The sequence below is a fragment of the Balaenoptera borealis genome (assembly GCF_965194805.1).
Source record: "Balaenoptera borealis genome assembly, chromosome: 21".
NCBI classification, from domain to species: Eukaryota; Metazoa; Chordata; class Mammalia; order Artiodactyla; family Balaenopteridae; genus Balaenoptera; species Balaenoptera borealis.
Window position 1 is genome coordinate 9,392,028 of NC_138880.1, and position 24,253 is coordinate 9,416,280.

The following is a 24,253-nucleotide window of genomic DNA, read 5'->3' on the forward strand; positions in this document are numbered from 1 at the left end:
CCTTTGCTTATCAATTCTGATGTTGAGAATGTCTATCAAGGGAAACAGCTGCAATAAATCCAGAACTTTTAATCCAAAGAGAACCCTGTTTTAGTGATTGGATTTCATATCCTCTCTCAAAGTCAACTGAAAGGAAAATGACAAGGGGTGTGGCAAAGGAGAACACCTGCAGCTGAAGATAAAAATAACAAACAAAAGAGAGAAGTTCCCCCTCGTTAAGGAGAACTGTGTCAATTCCTATTCATCTCTTACAAAAAGGCCTGGTAAAATTTTTGTGGGAGTACATCTGAATTTTATGAGACTTCCTGCACCAGTAAGGGAAGTTTGCCTTTAAATCCAGAGAGAGAGCTTCCTTTTGGCTTAAAGGATTTTTAATGTAAACTAGGAGGACTGCACAAGCGACATTGTAAAAACTGTAAATTAACTTTATGAGACTGCAGTCTGGTTAAGCTGGGAAGGGCACCATTTTGGTGGCATCCTTTTAAGTCATGTTTAAAGCAGGACTATTAGACTTAAATGCTTCTGAGGACTGAAAGATTTGGCATTAAGTGGGCTATTCTGTAAAAATTTTAAGTAACCTACCAAGTATGAAAGACCACCTTTAATTTCTTTTTTCATTTTGCACTAGGACAATAAGACTTCGAAAGTAAGCACTTAGGCTGATGAGTAAATCTCTTTCAAGAGAGGCATTTGTGTTGTGATATGAAAATATTAAAATTGAACCAGGGTTTAGGTTACAGTGAGTAGCACAAGTTCAAATGCCAGCTAAGTCTATCTGATCTGCAGTTTCATACTCCCTGCCACACACACACACACACACACACACACACACACACACACACACACACACACACACACACACACACACACACATATCTTGGTCTGTAAATCTCAAAAACATGGGTTCTCTTTGGAATTCTTTTGTAAAATACTGCACGATCCTGACATGCAATAGCCATAGAATCTCAAGCTGTAGAAAACCTGTAGAAATCCTACGTGGAGTCCTAGCAGAAATAAGTAGGAGAAATGTAAAGAGGAAACAAAATGGACTGAAAGATGGATTTGAACCTTGGGCTGAAATCCGAGATGAATCATGTTCCTTTGCTTCCTTTATCACTCCAAGTGATATGGTGATCAAGTGCATTTATTTATAAAACCCAGGCCAAAGAAAAAAAAAAAAGAATGAACACACGGGAGGAAATTCTAGACAGTCAGGGATTGATAATAAATTCTTATCTTAAAATAATCTAGATAGATTCTAGGGGAAACATTAACATTTTTCATCTGTTTTAAAATATAAAAAATATATCAAAAATCTAAAAAAGATCTGTGTGGATTCACAGAATAGATAAAAACAATTATAAGGCCAATTAGAAGGGAAGAGGAAAAAAGGATAGGATGTTTAAAACAAAAATCCTCCAAGATGGATAACAACATATGCTCTCCACTGTACTTTCTGTAAGTTCCTATTCAACAGTTTAATGCAGATTCTTTCTGCATACCGCTCATGCCAATCAACCCTCTGGTTTATTCTGGGTGGGCGACCATCTACTTCCACTTCTATCTCAGAAATTATATCCCATCATTATGTTAAATGATTAACACTTTGATGCTTTCTGTCTTTTGCTCCCTAGAAGGAATAAACAAGTAGAGTATACTAGCGAAAAGGGTATTTTCCTGATCTAGTTATGGTATTTTGAAAATACGCTCAACAGTTCTAAGAGGACTTGTTTGTTCTGTATAATATGCCTTTGGTTCCTGAGAAAAGCAAGATGCTTTTTGAATTTCATGTAGCAAAGCCTTCCATCAATTACAGGTGACCTTATATACCACACATTCATTAGAGAGAATGGCCAACACATTCAAGAGTTACTTCTTCAATGCCTTACCCAGGATATAAATTCAACCTATTTTAAGTATTTTTCACTTAGGTGGAGATTCACATTTTTTTAAACATGGGATCTACAAAAACGTTGTTTAAAAAGTTGATCACATACCTACTGCCAAGTACTCCCTACCTCCCCCATTCCCTGACTATTTTTATTCTAATGGAGCCAACCTCTAAGTAGCTAATCAACTTTGTGGTTAATCTAGGTCCTTGACTTTGGTTGTCCTGATTCTGGACAGCTAATTAAAACATCCACCAAAAGATAATCAGGAGCAAATCTGTTCATCTGTAATCTACCAGGACATCTTGTCAAAAATGATTAAATAGGATAAAAGATGGAGTGAAGTGTTAAGACGGGGGTCATGTACTATCCGTGGATTTCAATTCTCCACAGTATCACTGCCTCTCATTTAAAATGTAAAATAATATATTAATGGTCCTGGAAAGAAAGCATACTTGGTGAGGTTGAATTATCGGAGCTTGAAGGCTCCTTGAACAATGCATATGGTTTCTGAGACATTGTGGTAGAGGTATTCCTCAGGTCTATGTATTCGGATATCATTTAGAGCAAAGACCATCTGCTAATTTCCCAAGAGGCAAAACGAGGATGACCTATAGCCCCATGGAGAGATTCTGTGATAACATAGTACCAAAAGGCTAGAAAATTCAAGAACTGGATTGTGAAGGACAATAAACCCCCTCATCCCTTCATAACAACTGTACTGGGGAACTAAATCAACACCTGCATCCTAGAACAACAGCTTATTTGAGGCCTATGGCATCTGCAGTTCATGTTTCCTTGGACCTGATTTGACCTCCCTGGTCTCTAAATCTGTATGATAAGCTGTGTTCTGATAGCTTTTGCAATTTGCGTGGCTTAGCTGGGAATAGAGATGGTCCTGCTTTGAGTTAGAAAAAAATAAATTTCCATATTGAAAAGTCTATGCTCCTTGAAACCTTCCCCCTAGTGTAATGGGTAAGGAAGGGGAAGAAAGAATGTGGATAGATTTGGTCCTTGGAGAAAATGAAGGAGGGGTAGGTACGCTGCTAGAGCTAGCTTGTGATCTCTCTACCTCTTGATCTTGTTTCCATTAAGTGGCTAGGATAGATAGGGAATTGGTGCTGGTGTGGTGTACTCAGATTCGAAATTCTAAATGCCCTCCTTGACGTTGTTGAAGTCCTACAGATGGGTTGGCAACCGTGTTTCACTTCTAAAAGCCAGTTGACAATGATTGCCGGCATCCCAGATGCCAGTTGGTAGAAAACTCAGGCAATCTGGTGCCAGAATCAGCTGGTCCTTTGGGGCACATCATTAAAAATCTGTTGCAAAACATGCACTTATTCAATCTCTGCCTTCCCAGCTTTGCTGTAGCTCATCTTGTCCCACAGTTACTTCTATCTAGATACGCCCTCGCTTTTATCCTTGCCACTCCAAATCTGAGAAGTTCCTCAACTGTGAACCGGAGGAGTGTGGCTTCAGAGGAGACACATATATTTAAGAGAGCTTGTACTTTTCCCTATTAACATATTTTACCTATATAAAATGCAGTTTCTTCAATCAGGGATGCTCACTGATTGTAATTGAAGGCTGAATTCCCCAAATGCCACTGGGCAGAAAGCCGCCTCTTTCTTTCCCCTGTAAAGCAAATGTCCCGAAGTTGGCCATCACTCTCTCATGAGAGGAAATGGACTAGAGTCCATTTTGCCTGCTGTAGCTGAAGTCGGCTTCATCGAGCTGGGATTCCTTAATGTTCGAGAGTTTCGTGTGTGTCCTCCCAATCTCTTCAAGGGCACAGGCCAGGGAGTCAAGGTCACCATCATGCTGATGACGAGCTTCCCACAGGTTCAAAATGACAGCAGACGGGCTACTTTGTGTAGCAAAATAAGATAAATTCCTAGACAGAGAGTTAAATAAACAAAATGACAAAATAAAAACAGAAATAAAGGAACAAATACAAATCACTATAAGGGAATTAAAAATGAATTGGAACAGATATTATTAAAATAGGAATAAAGAGCTCCACTAAGGCAGGTCTGGGGACAGTCCAGTTTGTATCCCAACACTAAACTGAAACTGTACTTTGGAGGGTTACCAATGACCTTAATCCTCCATGTCTTTTTTAGTCCTCACTTTCCTTGAGTTGTGTGTGTATACATGGACGTGTGTTTCTCTCTTGAACACCCTCTTGAAAAGCTCTACTTCATTAGCTTATGTGATGATATAACTCATTCCTATTTTTTTTTTCCCCCAAAATATCTGACCCCTCTTTATGTCTCTCATGGTAAACCTAAGGGCTGTCAAGATTTTATCTGTGTCTTCTTGGGCTCATATACTAAATGGAGTAGTTATCAACTCCAAGTGGACAGTGTCTAAGTCGGCATCTCCTGTCTTGTAGGTTAATAATGAGCTAGTCACAGATCTTTAAATGACCTTGGGACTGCTCCAGTTAGATATAGCTTTCCACTTCCTCAGACTCGGTGCATCAGGAATCGATATACTCTCCAGGCCTCCATTGGCCCCCATTCTAACTATAACAAATATCCCAGTAATTACAACCATCCTTCTAATCTCTCACACTAGGACATTTATTTCTGAGTCTTCTCTTTGTTTCTTTCTTTTTGACAAACTCATCAGCTTCACTCTTCCTCTCCATTCATACTATTTGTATTTAATTTATGCTCTATCAATTTATGACTAAATTCCAGCAGAAGCCTTATAGCTCTTTATTTCTCCAAACTCTCTAATATATCTTGTGTTCTATTTCATAAATCATCATGTATCTACTCCACTTGTTTTCAGTGCCAGCCTTGGTCTGGCCTCAAACTAGCTCTGGTAATATATATATTTTTTCCCTCAATATTCTTTTCTCCTTTGAGACATCAACACTGACTTAGGTAATACTTTGTTCTTGCTTTCATCCAGTGTATTCTGTTCACTAGGAAATGCCCACTTTCCCCTCTGTTTATCAAGATCCTATACTCCTACAATGCCTGGATTGTAGAAAATTCTCATGTCCTCTTCTCTCAAAGTAATTTATTTCCTTTCTCAACTCTTTTTATGCTTCTGCTTAAATTTTCATGTGAGTAAAATGCTTATATATTCCATGTGTGTGACCTCTGCCTTCTCAGTGTGATTGCAGACACCTGAAAGAGAAGGGTCATAGCTAATCATTTTCTGATTCTACAACAGCACTTATAATACTGTGACAGGTATTTATTCCATATCCATCAACTGAGTAGTTGATTGCTAGGAGTTTGTTTCAGGTGATATAGGATCTTCAGGGAAAACAAATGATAACCTTTTGGACAATGACTTTGCTCTGATGAAGACTGAGACAACACAGAGGATTAAAAGGTCACAGTTTTTCACAGGTACTTTTGCAGCAGGGATAGAAATGTCACCTCTGGTAAAATTCTGATGAGTTGAAAAGATTTTCCAGAGTCAACGAAGAATTGCCTATTTTGAGGATGGTACAACTTTCCATCACCAGACTCAGCATATAATCACAAAGCAGACTCATGTAGCCAAGAGCAAGTGGAAGAGAAGACAAGCTTTTAAGGGCATGTTATCATTTACAAACAACATACACACATAGTAATTCTGAGTGAATAAAGTGCTATTTTATTCAAAGGTCTTATGACACTACTTAAAGCTAGTTGGTTGCCAAATAGCACAAATATCAGGGTACGATATACGCTTTCCACTACATCTGAATCTTTCATTGAGAGAGGGAGAAGGCCAGCTTAAAAATATTCTCTCCAGTTTCTTTTCCTTTTATTTTTCCTTCCTTCTCCCCATCGCCGCCCCCTCCATAGCTGGCCTTGGAATCAAATATAGTTATTTCTTTCTACACTAATAGAAATGGCAAAGCAAATGTTGCTTCTGTAGTTGAAGGGATCCTAGTTCCTTTTATTCAAAACGTTGTTTTGAATACTGCCACTTTCTTTTAGTTGTAGGGAGCTGTTTGTGGGGAAAGTTGCTGTATCTCCAGGTCTATAAATAGATTGGTACACCCCAACCAATGTGCAGGCAGAATACAAACTGGAGGAATAGCTGAGAAAAGAGGCAAAAACTGAGAGACTGTGTGAGTGGATTCTGGGTGGGCTGTGTGATAATCTCTTTCCATGTAATTTATGAGAATAATGACCATTGACACACATTGTTTCCTGGAGTGGGGAAATAATTCTTTATGCTCTCCATTGTTATTTCAAAAGAAAAATAATGCTGGCAAGCACAACAAAAAGAAGCACAGATTTCTCATATTATTGAAGGTTTATATTTTGTATTTCCTACTGAACCACAATGGACTAGTGTCTTTTGGAGTGACTGGATCCTTGTGAGCCTATTAACCCCAAAGCTACCCTTTATTCTATACCAGGGGTTGACAAACTATTTCTTTAAAGGCCCAGACAGCAAGTATTTTTGACCGTAGGGGCCACATCTGGTCTCTGTAGCAGCTACTCAACTTCGCCATGGTAGTGGGAAATGGCCATAGACAATACATAAGTGAATGTGCATGTCTGTGTTCCAGTAAAACTTTATTTAGAGACACTGAAATTTGAATGTCATACACTTTTCACATGTCACACCATATCTATCACTCTTGTTTTGTTTATCCTCCTGAAACCATTCTAGCTCTGGGGCTATAGAAAAGCAGGTGTTGGGCCGGATTTAGCCCCTAGGTCATGGTACTGACCACGTTCCATGTTGTCTTACAACCCAAACTAGATTTCCAGACATAGTAGCCATTTCAGAGAAGATGAGATTGAACTTTCATTTTGTGCTGCATCTGAAAATAAGCACCTAGAGGGTGAAAGTTGCTGGGTCCTCAAGCTACATGTCCTGCCCCAAGCACTCTGAGACCTTTATCCTTGGTAACGTTTGGGGAGCTTTGACATTTCAGGACATGAGAAGAAGATCTGGGCATGAAAACGCAAAAACAAAACTTTAGGAGAGGCATACAGACTATGTTTTGGAGGTTGTGATGAATCTTTGTCCCAACATGCTATTCAAAATATTCATGAATCCAGTTGCAGTGTGAAGGTGTTTTAAGTGCACCTGCCTAGAGGAAGAAGAGCAGAGTGGAGATGACTCTTGCCAGCCACTTGGTTCTGAGAAGTCCTGCAAATGCCCTGATTTGTTGTAGACTAGGCACCCAGGGCTACAGGAAGCTAAATGATCAAAGAGGCAGAAGTAGAACTCTCCCTTGGCATGGATCTCTGAACATACTGTAGCAAGTGAAATGTGCTCCCCAAAGCATGTTCCAGATTGATGCTCTGAATTTATACAAGTACACTCGGCAACACACACAAATCTCAAATTCCACTTAATTTTAGTAAATACATGTAGGAGCATATCAGCCTTATTAAAAATGATTCAGTCAGCTTTGTCATAAACAGACATCCTATTAAACTACACTTACTTGTCTACACCAGAAGAATTAATAGACAAAAGACACTAAAGTGCTAATGCTATAGGCTATTTCTCAAACTTAGTTGGATTGTTTTACGGCTTACATGTGTGCAAATGCATTATGATTTTTTTGAAAATTGGTATACCCTATACCCATTTGGTTATCTCCATACCTCCCTTTTGAAATTATTTTGATCCCAATCTGTGTGACCCATTTCTCTTCATAATAACGCTGGTGCATTTGGACACCAGCAGGTAAATGCACACACAATTCAGGGAACATTGTTAATACTAGAAAACAGAATTCATAGCAATAGTTGATTTCCTGAGTCTTTGATTTTTTTTTTTTTTTTTTTGAAATGAATAAAGAACATTTGGCAAAAACAGTCATCTTGAAATTCAGGTGGATGGCTCAAAACAAAACAATGTTTTCCTTTCTCTTTGAAAAATGTTTAAAGAAGTAAATGTTTATTATGCTTGCCTTAGATGCTTCATATTGTTACTTCTTTATGCACTGAATCTTTTGTCATAGCCTTTTCAAATTCTGATCGACTGAGGTAATTCTGAAAAATAAGATTTATTTTTTTGTGGTTCATAAAGATGCTGCATACTGTGTACATAAGATTATTTACTCTCTAAATTTTAAGAATTTACTTTAGAATCATCCTATGTCTTCAGTTTATTTGTCCTAAGTCCTGTAGACTCAGTGACCCCATCTTTTTCTTTGGAACTCTCACTGAAAGAGTCCAGATAAACTAAAAAACCACATGCTAAGACAGCTGAATAGATTTATCCATGTAAATTCATTGAGTAGTAATAGTTTATTAAGTTTAATTTTGCTTTGTTGAGCCTACATGCTTTCTATTCACCTGAGCCCCTGAGTTGTTTTATTACTATGATTAATTTCTTCTTTCTGAGACTTCCTCATCTGTGCTGTTCCCCAGCCCAATTAAAATTCCATTCTTTATGTGGGAGCCAGGGCAGAATTGGGAACATGAATCTTTAGCAATTTCACTAGCTATCAGAGGCCAACTTATAATGGTGTATATGGGTCAACCACCAAATTTTTATATAGAATCTCAGTTTTCAAAATACATCTTCAAATGAATGACCGCGTTAAACTAATAACGAAAATTAGGTTATTTCGAGAATTTCTGGAAATAGTTATTGTGCCATCTGTTTTCTTTTTTGGGTACAAAGAGGAAGAGAGAATTGAGGACCATGATAAAATTCTGCCATATAAGTCTTTATATACTGTTGCAATGCAGGGCTCATTTTATGAAAATGAAAAGTGTCTAGGTGTCCAGTGTGAATTGAAAGATACCACCCTTTCTTTAGTACTTGAAAGTAGTATTCCTGTGTATCCAATTAAGAGGGGGGACAGAGGGAATAAAAGGATTTGACCTCAACGTGAGAAGATTCTGCTTCTCATTAGAGGTCCTGTTAAAAGATTTGGTGGAAAAACAAGTTACTGTAGCACCGCTGATCAGCCATGAAGTTTGAGAAGTTTCATTTGCTCATGATTTCTATACCATCACCCAAAAACATTAACATCCAAAATACATTTGAACTATTTTACCCAGCTGACCAATAATAAATATGTTTCTCTGGCAGTGCTGACGCAGTTTCAAACAAGTGTACTATTATAAGAAACTGTTAATAAGGTGTGGTTTATCTACTCCTTTCCATCTTGGAATCCTTTCTTCCATTTTGGTGACTTCCCTTCTCCTCATCCTCTTGTATCTCATGCACTTTATCCAGCATCTGTTCCCACGGCAACTTGGTCAAGCTGGCTATGTTTTCACAAGGGCTTCTGGAATATGAAAATCATGAGGTCTTAAAGAAGAATGATCCAATAGTAGAATTTCAGGTACTGAAAGACAGGAATCCTCCACAGTGTCAGCCATGTAACCTGCTCTCTTTTGAGACCAACTTTCAAAATCCTTTGACACTTATTCATTTCCATTCTATTAGGAGGCAAGTTTTTAAGGTCAAGTATACTATCCAGAGAAAAAGTTCATGTCATTCATTCAAGACAAATTTCTTGAATTTCCCCGAACTAGATAGTACTATCTAGGTACGTCTAACTGTAATTAAAAAATAAAGAAGTATCATAAAAATACAAAGTGCTATGGAAGTTTAGATATGGAAGATTACTTCCAGCTGAAGCAGTTAGTTGCTGATATCATTTAATTTGTTTAGTTCTCAGCAAAGCTCCCCACCATCTACTCCTATGTGATCAACTCTTTATTAGTCCCACCTACCTACCAATCACCTTGTGACCAAGAGCATTGAAGAGGAGAGTTATTGCAGCTCGATTTATAGAATAAATGTGCAATCTCAGCTCTAAAATGCAGCAAGTATGGGCTCTGAGTAATCGTCAGTTTGCCCAAAGAATCTGTAATTGCAACTGTTAACTATGACATTCTTTGCTAGGCCATGTGGTTTATTTATCATCATCCATATGCCAAGCAAGTTGCAAGGCCACCTGCGTTGCTGCCTTAAGCGCACCCACTGACATGTCTCACATTCTAAGCCTTTAACTTCCTATTTCATGTATCTTCTCTCCTATTCAGATCTAAGTAGAAACTTGTTAGGCAAAAAGGCAAATTATCATCAGTGACATTTGCATTTACCGAAAGGAGGAGAACATTTTCACTGGCAACACGATAACAGTGAATGTCTCCTTCCACTCCCTTTGAAAATGCTTCCTTCATGGTTGGAGGGCTGTTGCTTTACTAGCTTTTCACTTTCGGAAATTGAAAGGAAGGGGAGAGTCAGGTAAAGGTGCTGTCACAAGATCAAGGTAGGTGAATTCCCTAATAGAAGACTGACTCTGTGCTTTGTGATCATCTTTCTCTCGTGATCCCAGGGTGGATGAAATCTCAAGCTATCCAACAGCTTTCTTACCCAATAATACCGGCATATTGACAACGTCAGATTTCTGTGTTTTAACACACATTAATGATCACATTAGCGACTGATGATTATGTAGTATAATAAGTACTATATTATTTGTAGCCCTAAGAGAGCAAGACCAGTGATTTGGGATCACACAATAAGAAGTTGTGACAAATTACATCTGAAAATCTCCTTCATCTCTGTCATGTAGGTTTCTTCCCATGTAGGAGAAGATACATTTTTGCTACAGTAGTGAAAACGTATAATGAACTTGACAATTTCTGCACAATGAGAATAAGGATTAGCTAACATGGTGCGAGGTGATTTTCCATCATCTTTCTCTTTTGGCTTCTCTGAATATCTTCGTGGCCATCTCTGCCGGAACAGCACCAGCTTGCAGAAAGGGACCTTATCCTGTGCCTTAGCTTAGCCTCAGGTGTAACTCTGACTGCAGCAACCGGTACTATGAAAGTTTTACTAAATGAGAGCAGACTCATTTAAATGAGGGGTCAGCAGACCACGTACTGTAGGCCAAATACATTGCCTCCTTTCGTAAATAATGTTTATTGGGACACAGCCCCGCCTGTTTGTTTAGATATTTCCTGTGGCTGTTCTCACACCGCAGAAGCAGAGTTGAATAATTGCTGAGTAGTTGCAATAGATCATACATGGCCTAACCTATTTACTGTCTCTGGGTCTTTAACAGAAAAAAGCCTGCTAACCCCTAGTTTGAGTCGTTCTTACTCCATAATGAGACTACTATTGGAGAGTTAAGCTAGAGAATAAAGAGGAAGGAAATGCCATTCACTGAAGTTGAATATGGTAGCTAAATAAGGTTTAAAGATCAAACCTTATTTAAATACAAAGATTCTGTGCATTCATGCTATTCTAACTTGCTATTAATTGTGAACATTTCAAAGGGACTAACTAACATTTATTTAAAATGGACATTTTTTTAGAACCATGTTAGAAACTTTCCATAAAGTAGGTTGTTTGAATTTTGTATACTAAGGACGTTTAGGCTTTCCTGGAGAGAGGGGTCTTAGGGAGAAACAAAAGCAAGCAAAAACAAGCAGGCACATCAAATGGTTGCCTTTTTTGACCCCGGCATTGGAGGGGACAAGCGTGCTCCTGTGTAGCTATTTACTGCTCATTAGAGCCCAGACACAAAAGGATGCTAGCCTTAGTCTCCCAGTTTGAAATGCATTTTCCCTACTGTGCAAGGTCAGAAACTGATGGCTTTGGAGGCGGCCTGTGTAGTTCTCGTATGTTCACTGTAAGTGGAGAATAAAATGAACAAGGCAGGAACATGCACGTGCTTCTTTAGCAAATTAATGCCAGCATCCATGGATAGGTAGATATTTTGTGGCAATTATTTTCTTGTGAATTAAAAATCATCAACTCTTATTGCCAGAATGGATTAGAGAGTTAATGTAGTTTGAATTCTATGAATTGCATCTGCAGAGAAAGTAACATAGGGATGGTAAGTGATGTGTTTGGGCAGACTGGTATTAGCTGTAGAACCAGGGCTGCTGTACAGAGCTTCTGAGTCCCTGCCCAATGTTCATTTTTCTTTCTTTAGACCAAATTCTGTCCTCTGGCTGAGTTTTTCATTCTTGTCCCCAGGTTGATCAGAAAGTGAACCTGACATAGTCATGGTGTTCATAGGTTATACATGACACGTCTCATCCTTTATCAAAGTTGATGGGAAAAATTCAACCTAATTTTTTTTCCCCTATACACTCAGACATTTTTGTATTCTCTCATTTTCACTATCTGCCTTTTTCAAGAATGTGTTCTTTTTGGGCCTGCCTGTCTGTAAATGCCATTTTCTCTTACAGCCATGCCTTCTCTCTTGATTTTCCTCTCTGAGTCTGACTGCTTTCTAGTTGGGCCCTTCGTTCTTGGATTCTGGATCCCTTTTGAAACGGGGAGCAGCCCTCTATCCTTTCTTGGCAGACATCTACCTTCCTTTCAGAGAAGAAAGAGTCAGGTAGGATGTCTGTGAAAACAAAGAACAAAAAAAATGGAAATGACAGAGTAAGCCAAACAGTAAGAAAAATAAGGCTTTGTCTCAAAAGAAAAAAAAAAGGTACCAAAGGAAAGGGAAGGAAAAGAGTGCTGGGAAAACGTGTTCTCTTTTCATTCTGGGGTTTGCAGCGTGGGTTAGGGAGAGAGGAGATCCTGTTTGTCAATGCCTTTTCCCCACCAGTCATCCCTCAAGCTGAGCCCTAACTGGCCTCCCCATCAGTGCTGCTCTGAATAGCATTAGCCCTGCTTTTTCTCATCAAAGTACGAGCGCCCACTATGAATCTCTCTATTCTCCTTTCAACTCAACCACAACAGTAGCCCAGTAATGAATAGTGTCGGTTTAAGCAGCAGACCTTTGCTTTTGCTTGTTTAATGCCCTCTGCCTTCAGACCTGAGAGGTATCTCAAACTTCCTTTTTTATATTCACACACCCACTTCTTCAGGCTAAGCATATCCTTATTAGGGGTTAAATAACACTTAAGGTTACCCGATGGGAGGGATGAGGTGTGAGAAACTTGCTTCTTTGTTTCTCCATCACTGTCTCAAGACTCTGGGATCCCTCACCAGCACCAAGATGACAAAGTCTAAACCTCCATTATGGGGGCCCAATTAGCAAACCTGGAGATGGGACCAGGACTAAAGTAGGACTTTTCCGTAACGTCCCCAAAGGCAGAGGGGGGTGGCAGGAAGGGCCACACACTGTGTCATATTTTTGTTCTTTTCCCACTTCCTTGTCCAGATTTCACATGAAATACAGCCAGAGAAATCCATACAGATATCAGGGCCTGGAAACCACGTGGATACACCCGCCCCATTTTCTTTTTCAAGCTCTTTTAGTAAAACCCTCTTTTTGAAGTTGCCCCCAATTACCTGTTGATGCTGTTTTTCTGTGCTAACATCTGCCAGTCTTTGCCTTTGGCATTGGGTGTGTCAAATGTAGCACAAATCCGCTGTCTGATGGAGTAGGGAATTTTGAAGGCTTTGGGGCCAGTCTGTGCAGGGAAAGTGCTGTCCTCTTGTGCGAAGAAAGTGATAGTCTCTCTTTCATTCTGTAAACAAAATAAGGAAAGCAGGATCAGATCTAAGTAGAAGCCTTTCTGATCAACACTTTTATTTTTTTAAGAAAAGTTGTGTTAACACACATGCAAAAAATGCTTGCCTGTTGTGGTGGAGTCTATAAAATACACTGACAAGTTCCCCTCTCTTCCAAAATAGTAAATAATGTCTCTAGTAGCCTAGGAAACCGTGTACTGGAGCTTTACAAAAGCCTCTTCCACTCAGGGGAGTCACAATCTTCAGCTTCCTACATCCAAGGAGGTGTCAGGTGAGAGCAGAATTAGATTTTTTTTTACTTCTCAAAAAAAAAAAAAAAAAATCTAGAATCAGTAGGAAGAAGCTACCAGATGACAGATTTCAGTTCACTGTAAGGAGACCTTCTGAGAGTCAGAGTTGATCAGAGAAGAACGTGCTGATCAAAGGAGCTGGCTGGGAAGCCACGTGTCAGGAAAGCTACAAAGGGGACCTGATTGTATGTTGATCATTTTCAAGTGTGTGTTTCTCCCAGGCCTCAAGTGTGATTCTCTAGTAAATATTTTGGCTTTGTTTCAGAATTAAATTGCTTTTGTAAAATGGGAGGCAGCCACGAGTCAGCGATGAGACCTGGACTAGCCAGCGGAGTGCTGCAGGCTGGAGAGCTTCTGCCTGCTGTCTGCCCACTCTTCTGACTTAAGAGCCGTCCAGTGAGGATTAGTTATACATCATAACAATTAGATCATCATATCCAATGTGAAATCACACATCCCTCCATCATATCAGAATAGTTGCTGAAAGTTTATATGGACTAACAGAATTTTAAGGCTTGAAAGGTAGTTGAATCACTCCTGTGATTATGATGGGATACAAGGCAAAAGGGATTCTGCAAGTCCCTCATCAGTTGACTATGTATTGACGAAGAGAGATTTTTTCCGGGGTGGACCTGACCTAATCAAGTGGCTCTTAAAAGAGAGAAGATGCAGCTCCTAACTGGAGGTATCTCTCCTGCTGGCCTGGAAGGAAGCAAATAGCCACGCTGTGAACTGCTTATGGTTGGGGGCGGGAGGGGGTGAAGCTAGGAACTGAGGGTGTCCCCTAGGAGCTGAGAGTGAGCCCTGTCCAACAGCCAGCAAGAAATTGGGGGCTTCAGTCCTACAGCCACAAGGACCTGAATTTGTCAACAACCCTAATAAATTTGGGGACAAACCTCTGAGCTCCAGATGAGAATGTACTACTGCCACCACCACCTTGACCTCAGCCTTGTGAGATCCTGATCAGAGAACCCAGTTAGGCCATGCTTAGACTTCTGCCCTCAAAAAATGTGGGACAATAAGCGGGTGTTGTTTTTTTCTGATAGATTTGTGGTAATTTGTTATGCAAGAGAAGAAAACTAATGCAAAGGGAAATTAAAACACAAATCTGAGGTCGGGTTAAGGGACTAGTTAGCACTGTTTAGACCCCAAGAAACTATCCTTTGCATAAGGAACTTGTCGACTTGGGCTGTCCTTTAAGTCAACACATGCCCTTCCTGAACTGCCCCTGTGAGCTTCCCCTGATGTTTTCCTGACATTTACACATCTCCTTCTGTGGACACCACAGCCATGGAAGCCCTTCTTGGCTAGTGTCCAGGCTCACGGAGCTATAAGCCTTCAGACTTGGTATGTCTTACATCTCCAAAAATCTGTTAATTGAGGAAACTAGTTCATGCAAAGATCTTATTAATTAATGATAATGTGTTTTGTCTTTCTGTAACCATTTAACACAGTTACATATGGGGGGATGTTTTGGAAACATAATGCCTTAACCCAGTATTCCCACAGGGTATCTCAGAAGATGTTCCAAGAAAAAGCAGTCACATGGTCAAATACTTTTTGAGAAATGCTGCATGTTATATCTTACTCTTGGAACTTCAAAGTACATGTTATCAGATTAAACAGATTCTACTTACTGGTTTTAGTTCTATTCCCTTGACTATTATATAACAACGCTCATCAAAATTCTTCCAGTTTTGGAGGTTAGGATGGACTAACAGAAAAAGTGTGGCTTTCAGAGTCAGAAAGATCTTGCTTTGAAGTTCACATTTCGTAGCTCAATGACCTTGGATGCTACAGGACTTCCCTCAGCCTCAATTTCCTAATCAGTCTTTGACATTTTTTATAGACTCCACAGGGGTTATAAACTTTGGTAGAACTCACCCAGGTAATTGGTGCCATAGCTAAAACTAGAATTCCAATACCCTAATACCTTTACCAGGACTCACTTCACTACATCACCCTGCATCAAGACAAGTACCAAAATTCCACAGAGCAGGGTGGTCCAGAAAAATGCTGAGTGATATTAGCATTGTGTTTCAAGAATTAAGAGTAGTAGAGCTTCATGGGGGAGGCATTTGAGTTGACTTTGGAGGATGGGTAGCTATTGAGTGAACAGAAATTGATTAGATAAGCGGTCATTTTTGGCAGAGTAGTCAATTCTTTTCTTTTTTTTGCCTTTATTTTATATATTATTTTATACAGCAAGTTCTTATTAGTTATCTATTTTATACATATTAGCGTATATATGTCAATCCCAGTCTCCCAATTCATCCCCCCCACTTTCCCCCCTTGGTGTCCATACGTTCTCTACATCTTTGTCTCTATTTATACCTTGCAAGCCAGTTCATCTGTACCATTTTTCTAGATTCCACATATATGTGTTAGCATATGGTATTTGTTTTTCTCTTTCTGACTTACTTCACTCTGTATGACAGTCTCTAGGTCCATCCACCTCACTACAAATAACTCAATTTTGTTCCTTTTTATGGCTGAGTAATATTCCATTGTATATTTGTACCACATCTTCTTTATCCATTCGTCTGTCGATGGGCATTTAGGTTGCTCCCATGACCTGGCTATTGTAAATAGTGCTGCAATGAACACTGGGGTGCATGTGTCTTTTTGAATTATGGTTTTCACTGAGTATATGCCCAGTAGTGGGATTGCTGAGTCATATGGTAATTCTCTTTTTAGTTTTTTAAGGAACCTCCATACTGTTCTCCATAGTGGCTGTCTCAATTTACATTCCCACCAACAGTGCAAGAAGGTTCCCTTTTCTCCACACCCTCTCCAGCATTTGTTGTTTGTAGATTTTCTGATGATGCCCATTCTAACTGGTGTGAGATGATACCTCATTGTAGTTTTGATATGCATTTCTCTAATGATTAGTGATGTTGAGCAGCTTTTCATGTGCCTCTTGGTCATCTCTATGTCTTCTTTGGAGAAATGTCTATTTAGGTCTTCTGCCCATTTTTGGATTGGGTTGTTTGTTTTTTTAATATTGAGCTGCATGAGCTGTTTATATATTTTGGAGATTAATCCTTTGATTCATTTGCAAATATTTTCTCCCATTCTGAGGGTTGTCTTCTCATTTTGTTTATAGTTTCCTTGGCTGTGCAAAAGCTTTTAAGTTTCATTAGGTCCCATTTGGTTATTTTTGTTTTTATTTCCATTACTCTAGGAGGTGGGTCAAAAAAGATCTTGCTGTGATTTATGTCAAAGAGTTTTCTTCCTATGTTTTCCTCTAAGAGTTTTATAGTGTCTGGTCTTACATATAGGTCTTTAATCCATTTTGAGTTTACTTTTGTGTATGGTGTTAGAGAGTGTTCTAATTTCTTTCTCTTACATGTAGCTGTCCAGTTTTCCCAGCACCACTTATTGAAGAGACTGTCTTTTCTCCACTGTATATCCTTGCCTCCTTTGTCATAAATTAGTTAACCATAGGTGCGTGGGTTTATCTCTGGACTTTCTATCCTGTTCCATTGATCTATGTCTCTGTTTTTGTGCCAGTACCATATTGTCTTGATTACTGTAGCTTTGTCGTATAATCTGAAGTCAGGGAGTCTGATTCCTCCAGCTCCATTTATTTCCCTCAAGACTGCTTTGGCTATTCAGGGTCTTTTGTGTCTCCATACAAATTTTAAGATTTTTTGTTCTAGTTCTGTAAAAAATGCCACTGGTAATTTGATAGGGATTGCATTGAATCTGTAGATTGCTTTTGGGAGTATAGTCATTTCACAATATTGATTCTTCCAATCCAAGAACATGGTATATCTCTCCATCTATTTGTGCCATCTTTGATTTCTTTCATCAGTGTCTTATAGTTTTCTGAGTACAGTCTTTTACCTCCTTAGGTAGGTTTATTCCTAGGTATTTTACTTTTTTGTTGCAGTGGTGAATGGGATCGTTTCCTTAATTTCTCTTTCTGATCTTTCGTTGTTAGTGTATAGAAATGCAAGAGATATCTGTGCATTAATTTTGTATCCTGCAACTTTATCAGATTCATTGATTAGCTATAGTAGTTTTCTGATGGCATCTTTAGGATTCTCTATGTATAGTATCATGTCATCTGCAAACAGTGATAGTTTTACTTCTTCTTTTCCGATTTGTATTCCTTTTATTTCTTTTTCTCCTCTGATTGCCATGGCTAGGACTTCAAAAGCTACGTTGAATAATAGTGGTGAGAGTGGACATCCTTGTCTTGTTCCTGATCTTAAAGGAAATGCTTTCAGTTTTTCACCATTGAGAATGATGTTTGCTGTGGGTTTGTTGTATATGGCCTCTATTATGTTGAGGTAGGTTCCCTCTATGCTCACTTTCTGGAGCGTTATCATCATAAATGGGTGCTGAATTTTGTCAAAAGCTTTTTCTGCATCTATTGAGATGATCATATGGTTTTTATTCTTCAGTTTGTTAATATGGTGTATCACATTGATTGATTTGCATATATTGAAGAATCTTTGCATCCCTGGGGTAAATCCCACTTGATCGTGATGTATGATCCTTTTAATGTGTGATTGGATTCTGTTTGCTAGTATTTTCTCGAGGATTTTTGAATCTATACGCATCAGTGATATTGGCCTGTAATTTTCTTTTATTGTAGTATCTCTGTTTGGCTTTGGTATCTGGGTTATGGTGGCATCATAGAATGAGTTTGGGAGTGTTCCTTCCTCTGCAATTTTTTGGAAGAGTTTGAGAAGGATGGGTGTTAGCGCTTCTCTAAACGTTTGATAGAATTCACCTGTGAAGCCATCTGGTCTTGGACTTTTGTTTGTTGGAAGATTTTTAATCACAGTTTCAATTTCATTACTTGTGATTGGTCTGTTCATATTTTCTATTTCTTCCTGGTTCAGTCTTGGAAGGTTATACCTTTCTAAGAATTTGTCCATTTCTTCCAGGTTGTCCATTTTATTGGCATAGAGTTGCTTATAGTAGTTTCTTATGATTCTTTGTATTTCTGAGGTGTCTGTTGTAACTTCTCCTTTTTCATTTTTAATATTATTGATTTGAGTCCTCTCCCTCTTTTTCTTGATGAGTCTGGCTAATCGTTTGCCAATTTTGTTTATCTTCTCAAGGAACAAGGCTCTAGTTTTATTGACCTTTGCTATTGCTTTCTTTGTTTCTATTTCATTTATTTCTGCTCTGATCTTTATGATTTCTTTCCTCCTACTAACTTTGGGTTTTGCTTGTTCTTCTTTCTCTAGTTCCTTTAGGTGTAAGGTTAGATTGTTTGAGATTTTTCTTGTTTCTTGAGGTAGGATTGTAGTGCTATAAAGTTCCCTGTTAGAACTGCTTTTGCTGCATCCCAATGAAAACGTGTTTTCATTGTCATTTGTCTCTAGGTGTTTTTTTATTTCCTCTTTGATTTCTTCAGTGATCTCTTGGTTATTTAGTAACGTATTGTTTAACCTCCATGTGTTTGTGTTTTTTATAGTTTTTTGCTGTAATTGATTTCTAATCTCATAGCATTGTGGTCAGAAAAATGCCTGATATGATTTCAATTTTCTTAAATTTACTGAGGCTTGCTTTGTGAGCCAAGATGTGATCTACCCTGGAGAATGTTCTGTGTTCACTAGAGAAGAAAGTGTAATCTGCTGTTTTTGGATGGAATGTCCTATAAATATCAATTAAATCTATCTGGTTTATTGTGTCATTTAAAGCTTGTGGTTCCTTATGAATTTTCTGTCTGCATGATCTGTCCATTGGTGTAAGTGAGGTCTTAATGTCCCCCACTATTACTGTGTTACTGTCGATTTCCTCTTTTATAGCTGTTAGCAGCTGCCTTATGTATTGATGTGCTCCTATGTTGGGTGCATATATATTTATAATTGTTATATCTTCTTCTTGGATTGACCTCTTGATCATTATGTAGTGTCCTTCCTTGTCTCTTGTAACATTCTTTATTTTAAAGTCTATTTTATCTGAGTATTGCTACTCCAGCTTTCTTTTGATTTCCATTTGCATGGAATATCTTTTTTCCATCCCCTCACTTTCAGTCTGTATGTGTCCCTAGGTCTGAAGTGGGTCTCTTGTAGACAGCATATATATGGGTCTTGTTCTTGTATCCATTCAGTGAGCCTGTGTGCTTTGGTTGGAGCATTTAATCCATTTACATTTAAGGTAATTATCGATATGTATGTTCCTATTACCATATTCTGAATTGTTTTGCGTTTGTTTTTGTAGGTGCTTTTCTTCTCTTGTGTTTCCCACTTAGAGAAGTTCCTTTAGCATTTGTTGTAGAGCTGGTTTGGTGGTGCTGAATTCTCTTAGCTTTTGGTTGTCTGTAAAGCTTTTGATTTCTCCATCGAATCTGAATGAGATCCTTTCTGGGTAGAGTAATCTTGGTTGTAGGTTCTTCCCTTTCATCACTTTAAATATATCATGCCACTCCCTTCTGGCTTGTAGAGTTTCTGCTGAGAAATCAGCTGTTAACCTTACTGGAGTTCCCTTGTATGTTGTCATTTTTCCCTTGTTTCAATAATTTTTCTTTGTCTTTAATTTTTGTCACTTTGATTACTATGTGTCTCGGCGTGTTTCTCCTTGGGTTTATCCTGCCTGGGACTCTCTGCGCTTCCTGGACTTGGGTGGCTATTTCCTTTCCCATGTTAGGGAAATTTTTGACTATAATCTCTTTAAGTATTTTCTCGGGTCCTTTTTCTCTCTCTCCTCATTCTGGGACCCCTATAATGCGAATGTTGGCAGGTTTAATGTTGTCTCAGAGGTCTCTTAGGCTGTCTTCATTTCTTTTCATTCTTTTTTCTTTATTTTGTTCCATGGCAGTGAATTCCACCATTCTGTCTTCTAGGTCATTTATCCATTCTTCTGCCTCAGTTATTCTCCTATTGATTCCTTCTAGTGTATTTTCCATTTCAGTTATTGTATTGTTCATCTGTTTGTTTGTTCTTTAATTCTTCTAGATCTTTGTTAAACATTTCTTGCATCTTCTTGATCTTTGCCTCCTTTCTTTTTCCGAGGTCCTGGATCATCTTCACTATCATTATTCTGAATTCTTTTTCTGGAAGGTTGCCTAGTCTTTTTCTGGAAGGTTGCCTATCTCCACTTCATTTAATTGTTTTTCTGGGGTTTTACTTTGTTCCTTCATCTGGTACATAGTCCTCTGTTTTCATTTTGTCTGTCTTTCTGTGAATGTGGTTTTTGTTCCATAGGCTGCAGGATTGTAGTTCTTCTTGCTTCTGCTGTCTGCCCTCTGGTGGATGAGGCTATCTAAGAGGCTTGTGCAAGCTTCCTGATGGGAGGGACTGGTGGTGGGTAGAGCTGGGTGTTGTTCTGGTGGCCAGAGCTCAGTAAAAGTTTAATCCGTTTGTCTGCTGTTGGGTGGGGCTGGGTTCCCTCCCTGTTGGTTGTTTGGCCTGAGGCAACCCAGCACTGGAGACTACAGGCTCTTTGGTGGGGCTAATGGCAGGCTCTGGGAGGGCTCATGCTAAGGAGTACTTCCCACAACTTGTGCTGCCAGTGTCCTTGTCCCCGTGGTGAGCCACAGCCACCCCCCACCTCTGCAGGAGACCCTCCAACACTAGCAGGTAGGTCTGGTTCAGTGTCCTATGGGGTCACTGCTCCTTCCCCTGGGTCCTGATGTGCACACTACTTTGTGTGTGCCCTCCAAGAGTGCAGTCTGTGTTTCCCCCAGTCCTGTCGAAGTCCTACAATCAAATCCCTCTAGACTTCCAAGTCTGATTCTCTAGGAATTCCTCCTTCTGTTACCAGACCCCCAGGTTGGGAAGCCTGACATGGGGCTCAGAACCTTCACTCCAGTGGGTGGACCTCTGTGGTATAAGTGTTCTCCAGTTTGTGAGTCACCCACCCAGTGGTTATGGGATTTGATTTTATTGTGATTACGCCCCTCCTACCATCTCATTGCAGCTTCTCCTTTGTCTTTGGATGTGAGGTATTTTTTTTGGTGAGTTCCAGTGTCTTCCTGTTGATGATTGTTCAGCAGTTAGTTGTGAATCCAGTGCTCTCACAAGAGGGAGTGAGCGCCTGTCTGTCTACCCCGCCATCTTGAACCAATGAGCCCAGTGCTTTTCTGATATATAAGATGTTCATAAAATAAACCACCTCAGGCTTCTCACTGCATAAAATAGGTTACAAGATACATCATTTTTTATCATGGTATGTAAAATTTCTTCTAGCCTTTAAAAATACAAATAAAGTAGGAATCATTTCTTTAAAAATTTCCTGATTTAAGGCATGGTAATGTCCTTAAAAAGAATAGTAAAAAACCATTGAGAGAGAGAATAAAAGGAATTCTGTACAGGATAACATGGTAATGGTCATTGTAAAATGGCACTAAAGGGTGTTAACATGTGAAAAGGTGGCTTGCCAGTGAAACTGAAAACACAGTGTATCCACGTGAAAAGACGGCAATAGACACAGACAGATGCCCTCATGGCATCTATGATTTGACCAACTCGACCAAGCTCTGTCTTTCCTGTTAAATGGACAGAGTGGTACGATTTAAAGGTGAATAAAGTATTACATGAGACTGACTTGTAAAAATATGTATTTTTTCTACTTACTACACTTTAATAAATGGGCTCCCATGTCCCTTGTAAAGTTTCCAAATTTAAATATTTCCCATGTGTAAGGATGACACTTCATATAAAATTTATGATACGTTCTAAAAGACATCTGGGCCGAGTAATAAGAATCCAGCGGATGCATCACATCTTCTGTTTAAATTAAATATGCAGAGGAACAGTAGATTTTCATGCTCTGAACATAGGAGATAAGGTGCTGCTACCTGGTTAATGTGGGAGCTGTAAATCAGTGAGGAATTCCAAGTATTCTGTCTACTTTGTAACAGACACATCATCCCCCAACTTCTACCACTTTTAGAAGAAAGATAAGAGAATTTCTTGAATGGAAAATTTTAACATGCAAGATTCCCATTATAAGTTGTTTCTACCAAAAGATAGATTCTTTAATATTATTACATTAATAAGGAAGGAGGAAATAAATGACTTGGGGATTCTTCCCTTCTGCTCAATATTAGCAAACTTACTTTGCTTTAGTCCACAGTACTGTTGCTTTATAGAGTATCAATTGGCTATCATCATTAGGTAATGTAGTTGGGTTAAATTTAAGGAGACCAACCTGCTTCCAAAGATTGACACAATAATGGCTACTCTAAAGAACAGAAAAGATATATTACCTTGACCACTGAAATAATTTTTAAATTTGAGAATGATATGAATGGTTATTTGGAAAACCATTTAGATATGAGGCATGAAGGAATATGATGGATGTGGAGCTGAACATAAAGAACCAAATGCCTTCAATGAGGATGCTCACTGCATTAATTAATTTAAAATCAATGTTTTGTATTTTATATATATACACACACACACACACACACACACACACACACACACACACACACACACACACACACATATATTTTACCTCTCATGGTTCCATTGCTAAAATCTCGAAATATAGTGAGACTAAGGCAATCCATTTTAAAGTAAGGTAGGAAGGGGGAGCTGTGAGCCCAGATATGTGAGGATTTTTTTTTTTTTTGGTGGGTGAGATATTAAAATACATATTTCAAAGATATCTATTGAAAGTTTCAAAAATTTTAGTTCTTATTATTAAACAATGACACTTTATTACTAACTTATTAAAACCACCTAAAGCAGAATCTTTCAGCGTAGTGGCCATGAAGTATGATGATCTTTAATAACTGATCTGTTATTCTTGACTCAGTGATTGATATAGACCCATGTCTTGAATATATCCTGCCTCCTCTCTCCAGGTATTCCCACTTTCTCAGAGCTTTATGTATCTTTAGTTTTCTCGAACTGTCCACCATAAAAACCAAGTCAGTTTTAGGGAGAAGAAGATGGTTTTTATCACCAGATATAGGCTTTTCCCAGGAATGAAACAATCCCAGGGTTGGAAGGGCCTTGAGTGATCATTCAATCAAGACATCCTTTTGCAGGCAGATCTACATGTAGGAAATAGATTCTATTTGTGAAGATGTATAGAATGAACACTTATTCTAGCCCAACACACAAAAGGTACATCTCATCCTTCTGCAGTCTTGAGGAAAGAACTTCCCAATTTTCATCTACTTTTAGACTCAAAGGCAAAATTGCTGATGCTGTGATGTTTGTCACTTGTGCCTAAGCCCCCAAAGAGAGGGCTTATATTATGGACAAGGCCCATGGTTAGGACGAATAAATTAAACCTCCTCGGTTGAGTTCCTGAAGTGGTACTGAATATTAATCCAGACTTTGGTCTTAAAGTTTAGTATCTCAGCTGGGAACTCTGGCTACCCATCTTATTAGCTGTATGATCTTGGATAAGAAGGTTGACTTCCTGGAGACTGTTACATCATGTAAAATTGTGATGATATAATACTAATCCACAGAGCTGTGATGGTTATATGTGAAAGCACATGAAGTGGTACCTGAAACATAGTGGCTTTCGAAAGTTATTAATTTTCCTCTGACGTAGAAAATGATGGCCAATGAGATTTGCCTAAGAAATAGAGTTTGGTACAAAGAAATGGGGATGCACTGGGCCAAATTTCAGCAGGGACACTTAAAGCAATTAATTAAATGATCCTTACAGGATCAAACAAGTTAATAAAGCTTCCAAAATGCAGCAGCCTACAACTTAGATTACTGTAGTCCACCACTGAATGTCTAA

At 38.8% G+C, this 24,253-nt stretch overlaps 1 protein-coding gene across 5 annotated transcripts in view; it reads right to left on the reverse strand.

Annotated features, from left to right (window-relative positions):
* Nucleotides 1-859: 859 nt before the first annotated feature.
* Nucleotides 860-24,253, reverse strand: part of UNC5D (unc-5 netrin receptor D) — a 582,894-nt gene continuing 559,500 nt past the window's right edge. For all 5 annotated transcript variants that reach the window (XM_082374962.1, XM_082374961.1, XM_082374959.1 and 2 more), the window contains 2 exons: nucleotides 13,104-13,282; nucleotides 860-3,783 (listed from right to left, as the gene is read on the reverse strand). In XM_082374962.1, coding sequence (XP_082231088.1) covers nucleotides 3,579-3,783; nucleotides 13,104-13,282 — 384 coding nt within the window. In that variant the 3' untranslated portion in view covers nucleotides 860-3,578. The remainder of the gene's footprint in view (nucleotides 3,784-13,103; nucleotides 13,283-24,253) is intronic.